Here is a 15,605-nt window from a genome sequence, read left to right as displayed (position 1 = left end):
GTTTTATGTTTACATCACGTGCGCATGACGTAGCTGAAATTTTTTGCGCATGTTTACTCTTGTTTAACACCAGGATTTAGTTTCGATTGGGTCCAAGGTCCAAGCGTCCCTAAACGAGTGGCCTACATTCCTATCTATCTGGGTCAGCTACACCACCTTCTCGTTGAGCCAAGACTGAAAGATTCACTGCTGAGATTTAGCCAGTTGCAAGTAAGTCAGGGATGTTTGTCTATTATATGTCTTAATTTGTTGTATCTGTATCAAGAAACGTACGTGCTTGGAATAGGGTTTAATTCACTACATAGTTTAAGCAACTGTAGGCTACTTATGGAAGATGGTCCACTCACTGACTTACTGAGAGTGCAGCACACACACGTACATTGTCAGAAAGTGAAAGTAAACTTTCTGATGGGGATTACAGTGTATGTAGCCAAGGATGCATTTTTTTTAGTCGGAAATGCGATTGTCAGCAGAGATTCCAACTTAGACATTAGAATACTCAAGATAAAAATGATTTTTTTTTTGTTTAAAAAGTGACGGTCTTGGCTAAGAGTAACGAGATCTCGAGAGAGAGAGAGAGAGCTAACACATGTGCTCAGGGCACTGCACACCAGATGTACCCCAGTTCTCAACTATCGCAATGTTTTGATACATGTACAGTGCGAGGGTGTTGGAAAATATATACCTCACTGTGTTTTTAGTAACTGAATAAATAACACGTTAATTATTGAAGGGGATAAAAAAAAAGGTTAAGCAGGTCAGTATTAAGTACTAAGTTTTGTGGTTTTAACAAAATTTCAACAAAATTGAAAAATATACAACTTAAGAAAGAAAATGATGGATGACAATATAGAATTCACTGTAAGCTACTGCAGGTACAGTTTCACTTTTCAAAAGTAGGCTCCACCCCTTTTACATTCCCGCACAACTATGAGGCATCGCATTGTTTACTCTCCTGGGGACCACAGTATACAATCTGCCTTGTAAAATTATTTTTTTTAAATATTTATTAAGACGCCATTACGTCAGCTATGATTAACCATGACTGAATCGTTAGTTATTTTGTTTGAATTCATTCAATTTTATTTTTTGAGACTAGCTTGTGAAACTCATTGGGTTAGGGTGCTTATAGTCCATTTAAGCTAATGAAATGTTTTCGGCCTGATGTGCTGCCCAGTTTTGATATGAAGTGTATGGTCGCTTAGACCGGAAATTATACCGATATAATTCCCTGCTTAGATATAGCTAAGCAAGGGCTGATAAAGTGCCATAACTTGTGGCTGTATCAACATGGGTTACTCTTTCTTTTAAAACTATATATTACAAAGAAGCTTAAACCTTTTTAGACATACACTTTTTGAATGCAGAATCTGAAATGATTGCCGGGCAAAACATTAGGCTATGATTGGTGACCTACTACATGTATACAGTGTATTTGTATCTGTAAAAAAATTTGTGGCAGAATTATTGACAAATATCTTAGTTTTGTAATATATTTATTGCCAAAACTCAGACTTTTGATCCAGATATTAGAGGGTGCAAATAAGAGCATTGAGAGGTATCTCTGAAGAGTTTCCCTCACATTTTTTGATATTCAGTAAGATTTAATCTACAGTACTTCCTCCTGTGATAGCATTAAGTCTTAACCACTCTCACTGATTCCCCCCTCCTTTCTAAAAAAAAAAAAGGTTGTAATTAATGTTGATATTATAAACTCTGGATAACATTCATCTTTTAAACAATCATAACCTTCTTACCAGTGAAGACAAACAAAATATTCTTGGTATGAAGTAGTACAAATCCAACTATTTTTATGCGAAAGACTCCATTTTAAAAAGATCTACCCTTGCTACAACTTTCATAGTCCTACAGCTAATATTTTATTATTAATGTGTCTAAAAATGATATTTGTGTGCTTAACATGCTTGCTCCATGTTTGTTCACAAGCACCTTAATGCAAATGCCACTGTCTATTGAGGCATTTAAAATAATTAAATTATTATTATTTTGCAGGAAGATGTCAAAACTGACAAAAGTAAAAGCCATTGATGTGGGTGTCTTCAGCTCCACGGATTTGGGAAACGGCAAAATTAAGTTCAAATTCAATACCACTGAACTTGCCCAGAAACTATTAGAAAATTTCTCCTTGCTGCTGGAAGGTGAGCACATGGTAGACACAACATTGGAGTCTAAAACAGGCACAAAAGTAAGGTTTCATGCTGTGCTTCTTGCAGCCACCAGACCATGCTTTTGGTCTTACCTGGTCTCAGACATATCTGGCTGTGCTGGCAGGGCTGAGGAATCTGATGACATGGTCCTGGACACCCAAAAAGATGACCAGTGTTTGCAAGAGTTCCAAGATTTCATTTACAACAATGATGAATATCCTGAGACGGATGCCAACTACAATAATGTCTACCCAGCTTTGAGTCGTATGTACCAGAAGGAAGAACTGACAGATGTAACTCTGTCAGCAGATTTTGGGCCAAAGGGTCCACATGTCTTTAAATGCCATGCTTCTGTCTTAGCAGCTAGTAGTCCAAAACTTGCAGATGTGTTTTGCATCTTCTCCAATGCTCTGTTGTTGAAGAGAAGTCATTTTGCACTGAAAGCACCAGCTGTTGTTGTAGAAACTGTACTGAAAGCTGTATACACAGGAGAAGTCACACTTGATGATGAGAATGTTGAGATTGTTAGGAAGACTGCGACCCACTATCAGTGGCCTTTTCTTGTAAAAGCCTGTGAGCAGTTTCTTCATGGGATGGCAGATGTAAATGATTTTGAAAATACAGATTGGATCCAGTCACATTATACCACTCCCCCCGCATCAACACCATGCTATGACACGCGTGTTGGTGATGAGGAGAATGTTGCTGTGAGCAGAAAGCTGTATTTTGGCAGTAGTCTTGATGAAAGAGATGAAAATTTCAAATACTCTGCTAGGGAGGTTCCACCTGAGGAGAAAAACATACTAGAAGAATGGGAACCAGACGTGAAGTTCGGGGCAAACAGAGAACTAATGCGACCAAGGGCATCTAAAGAAGAGGAAGAGGCAGACATGAGCTTTAAAGAAAATAAAGACCAAATTTTAACCGAGATAGTCAATAATGAAAACTTACTTAAAATGGCATATCTTAAACAAAGCATGCTTAACGACATCAGGGATGATTTGGTCAAGATCCCTAGCCGCATGAAAAAAGGTGGCACGCCTGACATGAGAAGAAAAGAAAATCGGGAATGGTTTCTTCCATGGGGCCAAAATATTGATGGTACACCAGACATGAGACTTCGTGAAAACAAACAAGGCATGCTTAATGACATCAGAGATGATTTGGTCAAGATTCCTAGCCGCATTAAAAAAGAGAGCAAGCCTGACATGAGAAGAAAAGAAAATCGAGAAAAGCATCTTCTATGGGGGCAAAATATTGATGGTACACCAGACATGAGACTTCGAAAAAACAAAGAGTACATAAAACAAGAACCAGCCAACCAGCTTTTGAAGGTATGTCCTAGCAGCACAAGTCATAATGCCGGCCCCCTGAAGAGCGATGGTACCCCAGATATGAGGTATGCAGTAAACAAAACCAGCTCCAGTTGTGGTCCCCTGAAAAAGGATGGTACACCAGATATGAGGTATGCAGCAAACAAAGCCAGCTGTTCTTCAGCAGGGGCAAATAGCATTCACAGCACAAGCTCCAGTTGTGGTCCCCTGAAAAAGGATGGTACACCAGATATGAGATATGCAGCAAACAAAGCCAGCTTTTCTTCAGCAGTGGCAAATACCATTCACAGCACAAGCTCCAGTTGTGGTCCCCTGAAAAAGGATGGTACACCAGATATGAGGTATGCAGCAAACAAAGCCAGCTTTTCTTCAGCAGGAGCAAATATCATTCGCAGCACAAGCTCCAGTTGTGGTCCCCTGAAAAAGGATGGTACACCAGATATGCGTTTCAAAGCTAACAGAAGATAAACTGACATATGTGTACTTTCAGCCATGGTGAACATTGGAACTTTACATTATTGTTATAGGTAGCACTGAATGTGGAGAATCTATACTATAACACTTTATTTGTTAGAACGCAGGCTTGTAATTAGTTTTATTAGCACATAACTATATTGCTAAAGTTTGCTTAAGAATTGGCTTGATTATTTTTCACTGTTCCTGAAAGATAAAAATTGCAATGTTTGGTAAACCTATTAAATAAAATCATTTTGAGTTCTTTTGGGGGAATGTTCATGCTGCACCCTCTCTGCTCCCAAAAAATAATAATGTATTAAATAAAAAAAAAGGCATGGGAATAGAAAAATTACTACTGGATAGATATCTCTGGACAGTTCATGTAAAATCTAAAGTTGCAAAAATACATCAGTATTCTTATGTGGTATATAAAAAAATCAATAATTTTAGTTTAGGTTATAAAATAATTAAAAGATATTCAGTTCAGAATTCAATTATTGGGTTATCATAAAGGTATATAGATATTAAATACTGTCATCATTTTAGTGAGAATAATTGTCACATTTATTATGTAGAGTTTCTTATTTGTGAATATCTAGCAGTAATTAATTTTTTTCTGGCACTTTAATTGTGAATAATATTTTTGATTATTTATTTTATTACCCCTTTTCTGTTGTTGTTACTTGTTAACAGTTTTTTAACTTTACTACTGGTGCTTATTGTATGACATCATACAATAAAAATAATGCAGGTACTAGTATGCAGCCAACAAAGCCAGTTTTTCTTCAGCAGGGGCAAATACCATTTACAGTACAGCACAAACTCCAGTTGTGCTCCCCTGAAAAGGGATGGTACACCAGATATAAGGTATGCAGCAAACAAAACCAGCTTTTCTTCAGCAGGGGCGATTGCCAGCAGCATGAGATTCAGTTCTGGTCCCCTAAAAAGCAATGGTACACCAGATATGCGTTCCAAAGCTAACCGAAGATAAACTGACATACTTGTACTTTCAGCCATCATGAACATTGGAACTTTCCATTTTTTATTGGAAAAGATATTGGATACATTTTATGATAACATGTTATAAAATGTGATGAAAATTAAGAGAATTCAGCAGTGGAAAAAAGAAAAAAGAATATAGGTAGCCTGAATGTGGAGAACCTATACTGTAACACTTTATTTGTTAGAACGTAGGCTTCTAATTAGTTTTATTAATACATAACTATATTGTTAAAGTTTGCTTAAGAATTGATTTGATTATTTTTCACTGTTCCTGAAAGATAAAAAATTGCAATGTTTGTTTGGTAAACCTATTCAATAAAATTATTTTGAGTACTTATGGGGGGAGTGTTCATGCTGCACCCTCCAGTCCCAAAAAATAATGTATATAATGTATTGAATTTAAAAAAAGGCATGGGAATAGAAATTTACTACTGGATAGATATCTTTGGACAGTTCATGTAAAATTCTAAAGGTGCAAAAATACATCAGTATTCTTATGTAGTATATAAAAAAATCAATATATTTAGTTTAGGGTATAAAATAATTAAAAGATTTTCAGTTCAGAATTCAATTATTGGGTTATCATAAAAGTATATAGATATTAAATACTGTCATCATTTTAGTGAGAATAATTGTCACATTTATTATGTAGAGTTTATTATTTGTGAATATCTAGCAGTAATTATTTTTTCTGTCACTTTTATTGTGAATAATGTTTTTGATTATTTATTTTATTATCCCTTTTCTGTTGTTGTTACTTGTAAACAGTTTTGTAACTTTTCTACTGGTGCTTATTGTATGACATCATACAAAAGAATAATACTGAAGACATCCTTGTAATGGCTACTGTACACAAATAACTAATAATGAGAAACAAGAGGGAACCAGTATCCCTTCGGCAGCATGCTCCTCTGGATCTGCTTAGGCATTTGATAAAGTAGTTTTTGAATTATGGTAGATATCTTATAAAACTTTTCTGTTATTGTTTTGATTTTATTTTGGGAGTTTTCACTGTAGTTATATATAGATATCTGTGTGATGGTAATGATTATTTACCACTGACGTAGAAATCACTATCTGCAAATTTGTTTACAGTAGAAATTGCTTCCAATTTAGAGATGATGATTTACATAACTTACAATAATTATTTTCCACTAGTACAAGTTGCTACCATGGTAGAAATTATTATTACTGAGTAAATAACTATTTACTGTGACAGTAATAAAAATTTACCACATGGTAATGATTATTTCTATGGTATTTTTTTTTTTTTTTGGGGGGGGGGGGGGCGATGCAGATAATTTCTAGTATATGGAGCTTTATGGATGTGTAATTATAACTGTAGTTACAATAAATATTACTCTGTTAAAAATAATGCTGTTGAAAGCTACCCAGAACTAGAGGATCAGAGAGGCGATACTGCCTCCGAATATTGTACCACCAGCTGGAGTAAGCGCATTCGTATAGACCTCCACATACACAAAATAAGGGACACAGCCACCAGTCTTGTGCTTGACAAGCTGTAAAAATGCAATCAACAAGAATTTTCAAAATATGCAAAAAATATATATAACTAAAAATGGTACAATCAAAGTTTAGTTCATCGTAAGGTAGGTCAAAGGTCAATTTCAAGGTCACAGTAAATTGCCAGTACATGACTTCCTATTTAACTTCAATAGTAACTATGGACCTATCTCTGCCAGGTTTGGAGTTAAAAGAGAAAGAAATAAGCTCAGTTCATGATAATAAGTAGGTCAAAGGTCAAGCCAGGATATGACTTCCTATTCAAGTTCAATAGTAACTATGGACCTATCTCTGCCAGTTTTGGAGATAAAAGGGAAGCAAAATTTGCAAAGTTCAGTTCATGGTGAAAAGTAGGTCAAAGGTCAATTCCAAGGTCACATTTGGATTGCCAGTATATGACTTCCTATTCAACTTCAATAGTAACTATGGACCTATCTCTGCCAGTTTTGGAGATATAAGGGACTAAATGTTATAATTTTGGAGTTACCATAATGTGCCATAAATTTCCTACAGAAAAAATTAATTAAAATAAAGACAAGGTCAGTTTGGTCAAAATTCTTGAGATGGGAGGTGCTCTGAAGTTCCAGATGTTCAAATTTTATGAAATAATGTCATTTTTGACCACAAGTTGTCTGCTTTGCCAAGCCTTATGTTTTATTTTTCTGGAGTTCAAAATTTATTATCCATTACCGTACTACACATTTTGCTTTCACCACCAATATGTACTTTTTGATGCAGCGTAACTTTCGAGATAAAAGGGAAGCAAAATTTGCAAAGTTCAATTCATGATGAAAAGTAGGTCCAAGGTTAATTTCAAGGTCACAGTAAGATTGCCAGTATATGACTTCCTATTCAAGTTCAATAATAACTACGGACCTATCTCTGCCAGTTTTGGAGATAAAAGGGAAGCAAAATTTGCAAAGTTCAGTTCATGGTGAAAAGTAGGTCAAAGGTCAATTTCAAGGTCACATTTGGATTGCCAGTATATGACTTCCTATTCAAGTTCAATAGTAACTATGGACTTATCTCTGCCAGTTTTGGAGATAAAAGGGAAACAGAATTTGCAAAGGTAAGTTCATGGTGAAAAGTAGGTCAAAGGTCAATTCCAAGGTCACATTTAGCTTGCCAGTATATGACTTCCCATTCAAGTTCAATAGTAACTATGGACCTATCTCTGCCAGTTTTGGAGATAAAAGGGAAGCAAAATTTGCAAAGTTCAGTTCATGGTGAAAAGTAGGTCAAAGGTCAATTTTAAGGTCACATTTAGATTGCCAGTATATGACTTCCTATTCAACTTCAATAGTAACTATGGACCTATCTCTGCCAGTTTTGGAGATATAAGGGACTAAATGTTATAATTTTAGAGTTACCATAATGTGCCAGAAATTTCCTACAGAAAAAAATTAATGAAAATTAAGAAAAGGTCATTTTGGTCAGAATTCTTGAAATGGGAGGTGCTCTGAAGTTCCAGAAGTTCAAATTTGATAAAATAATGTCATTTTTGACCACAAGTTGTCTCCTTTGCCAAGCCTTTATTTTTCCGGAGTTCAAAATTTATTATCCATTACCGTACTGTACATTTTGCTTTCACCACCAATATGTACATTTTGATACAGCGTAACTCGAAAAACCGTATGGAATACAAAAAAACGGAGACCACTTTCAGTGTTGGGCTTTACATGCTCTACAAAATGCAAAAAAGAATGGGTCTCTAGCATTAACGGTTCCCGAATTAGAGACAGTTTTCAGTTTCGGTATCTTATGGCTGCTACTCCTGTGAAAATGCACCGATTGACCCCAAATTCACGGAGATGAAAGATGACCTGAAAGATAACACTTTCCAATAATATTATTGATTAAGTCTGTGTGGTGTCTGAATAACAGGGCAAATAATTTTTTTTCGTAAAAAAATTCATTTTTTTGAAAATTTTGGCCCGTTCGACCTTGAAAAAAAGGTCAAAGGTCAAATCCAAGGGCATATTTAAAATCTACACATATGACTTTTGGAAAGCCGTCTGTAGAAATTTTTCCCATAATTCCTTCTGTAGGGTAGATAATTAGCATTTAATTTTGCCATTTTTAGACAAGGGTGCATTGCAATGAGTGCCACACCTAGACCCCAATACCGACAAAGCCCAAATTTTATGTGGAACGAGTTGAGATTATAGGTGACCTAAATCCAAGAGATGGGTACGGGGGCCCTTACCGTCTAGGAGGAGAAGCGGTAACGGTAGCCGTCCGGTGGAGCCGGCGGAGCCGCAGGAGCCGGCGGAACGATCCGGACGGGACTAAAACCATGTGTACCGCCAGCACTAACGCTGGTGGTACAATAAATTACTTAAAATTTAGCAAAAAGAAACAAAGAACTTTTTATTTTTATGTACAGACACAGATATGTCTGTACATATTGCCATCACCTGTGTCTGTTGTTGCCATGCACTTTCAGTGTAAACACGATAAGTGGAAGACACTTTTACTTTTTGGCTTTATATTTACAGAGCTACTGAATATTCATAGAACGCAGGTCAAGTTTGAAAATGATCGGGCCATTGTTGTAGATGTTATGCTGTTTTTTCACTTTTCAGCATATATGCAACACTAAACACATTTCAAGGGAAACTGATAGGCCTGTTATCATGAAACTCACAGGAGTAATCAATCTTACTAAAACACAGGTTGAGTTCGAAAATCAGCATAATTGGGCCACTATTTTAGAAGTTATGCTGTTTTTTTCACATTTCCTCAGATTCAATTCTTAGGCATGTTAACAGTCTCATTATTTAACTAAAAGTGTTTGTTTGACATTTCCTGCATCTTTACAACATTGTTAGTTGATTATGTAAAAATGATGGTAAACTTGTTATCGTGTATTGTGTAATAAAGTTTCAAAAATCGAAAAAAACTCATATCATTGCAGTTTGTCAGATTCAATCATTCACTACAATGTATGTTCAGAATCTCAGAATGAAGGAAATTGGACATTTAACACTGTTCTATTGATATTTTTCCCATCTCATCAATTTTCTTAGTTGATCATATAAAAATGGCAGTAAACTGTAAATTTTTTTTTTTTTTTTTTTTTTTTTTTTTTTGTTAAAAAATTGTTAAAAATTGAAAAAAAAACATTTCAGAAAAATGCTTTCTTGTTTACATTTTAGCATTTTCAAGGTGTGACTTTGAAGTTTCATGGGACTGAAGACCTTTGCTAGTCACATTTTCTGAATATCCATGATACTAATATTTCATCGACTTTTCGAAAGCATTCGATAGTGTTTGGAGGAATGGACTACTGTTCAAGCTAAGTACTCTAGGAATAAGAGGACTTATGTATAAAAACATTAAAAGCATGTATGAAAACTCCCAAGCATGTGTTAAGACAAGTAGTGGTATATCCCCGGCCTTTAATACAACACTAGGCGTAAAACAAGGTGACACATTGAGCCCATTTCTTTTTAATATTTTTATTGATGACCTTCTTAGATCAATTGATGGCAAAAGTGCTGCAAGTCCAGATATAAATGGAATACCAATACAAGGTTTACTCTATGCTGATGACCTCATCCTTATGTCCAAGACCCCCAAAGGGCTAAGGCAAAGTTTGGAAATTGTAGAAAATTTCTGTAACAAGTGGAGAATGACTGTAAATGTCACCAAAACTAAAATAGTTATTTTCAACTCAAAATCAAAAGCTCACAGTGAAAAATTTTTTCTTTATGGAAAACCAATCCAAGAGGTCAACAAATACATGTATCTAGGTCTCCTTCTAAATCGATCAGGAAGCTTTACAGAAACCCAAAGTAATTATCTCCTACAACGTGCTACAAAGGCATTCTTCAGTCTGTCAAAGTCTCTTCCACTTCAGAGTAATGTTAACATATCCTTAAAAGAGAAATTATTTGATACCCTCATTTCCCCAATCCTTACATATTGCTCAGAGATATGGGGCTACTCTGTGTCAACGGACAACTGCCCTACAGAAAAGTGGCACTTAAAATTTTGCAAACAAATCCTTGGCCTCCATCAAAATGTATCAAACTATGGTGTATACACTGAACTTGGCCGCCTTCCCCTCTATACCAAAATACAGTTTGCATCTGTCCAACTATGGTGTAAAATTATTCAAATGTCTGATGCTACACTAATGAAACAAGCATACATACAAGAGATAAATAGTTACAAGTTGCTGACACCTTATGTCCCACCCGCAGTCCACACACTCAGGCCAGCTTGTATGTCATGGTCTGAGGGTATCCGAAAAATCCTTTTCACATTTGGCCTTGGAGATGTGTGGCTTAGCCAGTCACCTCCAAAAAACTTCACCACAATTTTCAAACAAAGACAAACTGACCACTTTACCCAAATGTGCAATAGCAAACTTCAAGCCAACAGTAAATTGTCTCTCTTCCGTATACTTAACCAAAAGTGTGAAAGGGCAACTTATGTTGATAAAATAACAAATTATGACACCTTGTCAACCCTTGCTAAACTACGTCTTAGTGACCATAAACTCCACATCGAAACTGGGCGGCACACCAGGCCAAAAACTGAAAGGTGCGACAGAATCTGTCGCCTGTGCACCCAAGGGGTAATTGAAGATGAATACCATTTTATATTCCAATGCCCAATGTACAAAACAGACAGAGTCACCTTTTTAAGTAAAACCTCAATCCTAAAAGCTGATCCCAGGTCACCAGACAGTCATTTATGCCATGTATTTAACAGTGCCAAAAAAGATACTCTAGTGTCCCTCTCCAACTTTATAATCAAATCATTCAAGAGAAGAAGTGAAGTAGTTGCTCTGCTTGGTAACTCTTAGCATATCCCTTAAAATGTCAGTGTATGGTCCCACTGTTGTGAGAAGTGACTCGGCAGTGGGACTGAACATTGTCGTAGTTTTCTGTTGTTATGTAACTCAAGTTAACATTTTTTTAATAACTCATTTATTACATAACACGTCCAGCCATGCTGGCTATCTGGTAGAGAAGGAACAATGCATTATGGGAGATATGTTAATTACATTACAATATGCAACATCTCCCTTTTTTTTTTAAATAAAAATAAATCCTGGAATTATTATTATTTTTTTTTAAGTTGCTAATAAACATAATCAGTTCACTGTCCGTGTTGTCTTTGTCTCCAAGACATTTCAATGTTCACAGTTCATAGGCACATGTAAATGTTTTTTTTTTGTTTTAACACAAAAGTCAACAGAATCTCAAGTCCAGAGTTCATAAATGAAACAATTATGATTTAGCTTATTCAAATTGCAGTCAATTTTGTGACATCTTTCACAACTGACTTGTTACAGTCACTATTACTGAATTTATTCATAAGTTCAGTCTCTCTGGAGGTTTAATGTTCCTGCTTGATCTGCGTAAGGGTTGAGATTGAGGTGTTTCACATTTTGTAACAGTCTCTGTGTTTGTAATGTCAACAAGAGGTTCATCAGTTTCCTCAATCTCATTGTTTCTGAAATCAAAATGTTCTTTTGTCTTATGAATGTGTTTCCTGTTGCGTCGGTAATTTCCACCATTGGATTCCACATAATAAGATCTGGGTTTGTCTGATACAGTTTTAACTTTGGCAGGTTGCCATGTATTATTCTGAGTGTCATACATGCGAACAAATTCTCCTTCATGTAAAGGTGCAAGTGGTTTGGCATGCTGATCATAGTGGGTTTTACTTGCGTTCTGTCTCTTCTGTAATGCTACATTGTAGTCGGAGTTCAACTGTGACTGTCCAGCGGGAATATTTGTTTTATACTTCCGGTTATTCAATAACTCACAAGGCGCTGGTAGGTTGTGATCAATGGGTGTTGTGCGAAGACATAACATGGATAGGTGGGGATCTGAATTTGATTCCCATGCTTTCTGAAATAGACTTTTAACAGTCTGTACCATTCGTTCTATGAATCCATTTGACTGCGGATACATAGGTGAGGATGTGATGTGCGTAAATCCCCAAGTGTTTGCGAAGTTTTTGAATCCTTCTGATGAAAACTGAGGTCCATTGTCAGTTTTAAGAATCTCAGGGATGCCATGCTCCTCAAATATGCTCTTTAAGTGTGCAATTACACTGCCTGATGATGTACTTGGAAGTTTCCGCACTAAGGGATATTTGCTGTACTGGTCAGCAACTAATAAGTAGTCAGTTTGTCTCCAATAGAACAAATCTGCTGCTAATGTGTGCCATGCGCGGGGAGGTACATCTGCTGGCAATAAGGGTTCCTTACTGTTGGCAGCTTGGTGTTTCTGGCAAGGTGGACACAGTCCGACTGTGTGCTCAATATCATTATTCATGCCAGGCCAGAATACTGATGATTTTGCACGTAGCTTACATTTCTCCACTCCCTGGTGGGCATAATGTAGCTGTTTAAGTAGGTCAGGGCGAAGTACTGTAGGAATAATCATCCTATTCCCCTTCATTATGATTCCATCTGCGATGCCTAACTCATCACGGTAGTTCCAGTATGGGTGAAGAATTTCTGGACACTCGCTGCGTGTAGCTGGCCATCCTACAGAAATCATTTCACGAAGAGCTGCTAGCTGTGGTTCCTTACTAGTTTCCTCGCGAATTTGCTCAATGCGTGTTGGACTTGCGTTCATGTACGAGTGTAATTCATGTACTGTAATGTCAAGTCCTTTGATGTCGTCACCATCACAAGGTTTCATGCGAGAGAGGGCATCAGCTAGTCCTATATTTTTGCCTGGGACATACACAATCTCTGTGTCATAACACTGCGTTCTCAGCAACATGCGAGTCAGACGCGGTGGTGCGTTGTGTAGGTGCTTCTTGAAAATGGCTTCTAGAGGCTTGTGATCAGTCTCTACTTTAACATGTCTACCATAGACATAATGGTGAAACTTTTCAAGACCAAACACTACTGCTAACATCTCGCGTTCAATATTTGAGTAACGTGACTCTGTTTCTGTGAGTGCTTTGCTAGCATATGCAACTGGGCCTTTATCCTGGATTAAGGCAGCTCCTAATCCATAAGATGAAGCGTCAACTTGGAGTGTAAGTGACTTGCTACTGTCGTAGAATTGTAGGTTGGTGGCGTTTGCTATTTCTCTTTTAATCTCGTTGAATGCAATACTGTGTTCAGCATTCCACTGAAAAACACTATCCTTCTTGCACAGGTCTCTGAGACTGGCTGTAAGTTGAGACATATGGGGAATGTATCTGCTTAGATAATTGGTCATCCCAAGGAATGTTTGTAGCTCGGATACATTTCTCGGCTCATTCATCACATTAATGGCTTCTACCTTTGCTGGGTCTGGTTTTAGCCCGTCTTTTCCTATGATATGACCGAAGAATGGAATTTCCTCCTTTCTAAGAATCATCTTGTCTTCATTAAAGCGTATCCCCTTTCTTCTGGCTGTATCTAATACTACGCGCAGAGTCGCATCGTGGTCAGATCCGTCTTCTTGCCAACCTGCTATGATGAGGTCGTCGGCGATTCCGGTACACCCTGGAATGTCTTTGAATACTTCTTCAATCTTGGCCTGGAAGACGTCTTGAGATAGCGAGAGGCCAAAGGGTAGTCTGTTGTATCTAAATCTTCCGAAGGGCGTATTGAAGGTAGTCAGAAGAGAACTTTCTTCATCTAACATGATATTCCAATACCCACTCCGAAGGTCAAGTATACTGAAATAACGTGCGCCACTCAGTTGAGGTAGGATGTCATCCAGTGTTGGTGTGTAGTGGTGTGGACGTCTAATTGCCGTATTTAAGTCTTTTGGATCCAGGCAGAGACGTATTTTTCCATTGGGTTTGGTAACACATACACATGAGTTTACCCATTTCGTTGGTTGTGTGACTGGTGACAGGATCCCTTGCTCAACGAGAGAGTCCAACTCCTCCTTGAGTGCTGGCTGCAATGCAATAGGTACACGGCGTGGTGGGTGAACAACAGGAGAAACAGTGGGGTCAATATTAATGTGATATTCCCCATCCAATTTCCCGATACCTTCAAAGATATCCTTATACTCTGATAGTATGGACTGTCTTGTCACTGTATTTATGTTCAGAGTAACAAGTCCCAGTTTCTGACTGGTTTCCATTCCTAGTATAACTGGTCCTTCACAGTCCACAATATAGCTGTCTGAGGTCACCATGACCTTGTCATTTGTGAATGTCAATGTTGCTATTCCACATACTAGTAACTTACTGCCACCATATGCAGTAATCGTGTCATTCGTAGGCTTTAGCGGTTGCTGAATTGCAAGTTTTTTGAAAGAAGACAGTGGTATTACATTTCCCTCAGCACCAGTGTCTATTTTGCAACGTAATGTTGAAGTAGAGTTCCCAACTTTAACTTCAATGTCAGCAAATGGCTTGACTGGGGACTGTTTTGACTGAATACTATCTACATATATAGAGTCAAAGTATACACTGCTACTGTCACTTTCATTTGCTACTGAATGCACAGTTTTACTATGGGTCGATGCAGTTACTGTTTTTGTTCTACATACCCTTTTCCAGTGATCTGGCTTGCCACATTTGAGACAAATTGTACCTTTAGCTGGGCACTGTTGAAAAACATGTTCAGTTCCACACTTACCACATTCTTGCAGTGGCTGTCGTGAGCGTTGTTTGTTTGGTACCTTTGATTGAGTTTGCTGGCGAGGAGTGCGATGTTGTGGCTGTCTGAAACGCGGTCTCCCTCTTTGACTGTTTCCACTTGGCCGTAGTGCATGAATTTCCTTTGCTGCTGTACTGTGAAGATCCTCAATCTGTTTCTTAGTTGCTTCCTCTGTTCGTGCAATAACAAGAGCCTGATCTAAAGTCAAATCGTCCTCTCTTTGTAATAATTTCGCCTGAATTCTCTCCGAGTTAGTGCCAAAAATGAGAGTGTCAATTATGTGTTGATCAACATCGGTATATTTGCATTCATTTGCCACGAGTCTGATTCGTCTGACAAAAGAATCAATGCTCTCACCTGCTTCTTGTCTGCATGCTCTAAGTTTAAATCTCTGAATTCGAAAGTTACTTTTGGGCTTCGTGTATTCTTCCAATTTTTGCCAATACGAGGTCAACACGTCTGGATCATCAATGTTAAAAGTTTTCACAATTTCGCGGCCTTTTTCTCCGATCCAAAGGAGAAGAAATTTCACTTGTC

The 15,605-nt window shown here is 37.4% G+C and overlaps 1 protein-coding gene across 1 annotated transcript; it reads left to right on the top strand.

Annotated features, from left to right (window-relative positions):
* Positions 1–33: 33 nt before the first annotated feature.
* Positions 34–6,209, top strand: LOC106181058 (uncharacterized). The gene is made up of 2 exons (XM_013565315.2): positions 34–210; positions 2,014–6,209. Exon 2 carries the CDS (start codon positions 2,018–2,020, stop codon positions 3,968–3,970), a length of 1,953 nt encoding a protein of 650 aa, XP_013420769.2. The 5' UTR covers positions 34–210; positions 2,014–2,017; the 3' UTR covers positions 3,971–6,209.
* Positions 6,210–15,605: the final 9,396 nt, after the last annotated feature.

The sequence above is a fragment of the Lingula anatina genome, chromosome 1 (assembly GCF_051362555.1).
Source record: "Lingula anatina isolate TDL-2025a chromosome 1, LinAna3.0, whole genome shotgun sequence".
In the NCBI taxonomy this organism is placed as follows: domain Eukaryota; kingdom Metazoa; phylum Brachiopoda; class Lingulata; order Lingulida; family Lingulidae; genus Lingula; species Lingula anatina.
The sequence above is the reverse complement of the archived record's forward strand: the minus strand, read 5'-3'. Positions and strand labels throughout refer to the sequence as shown.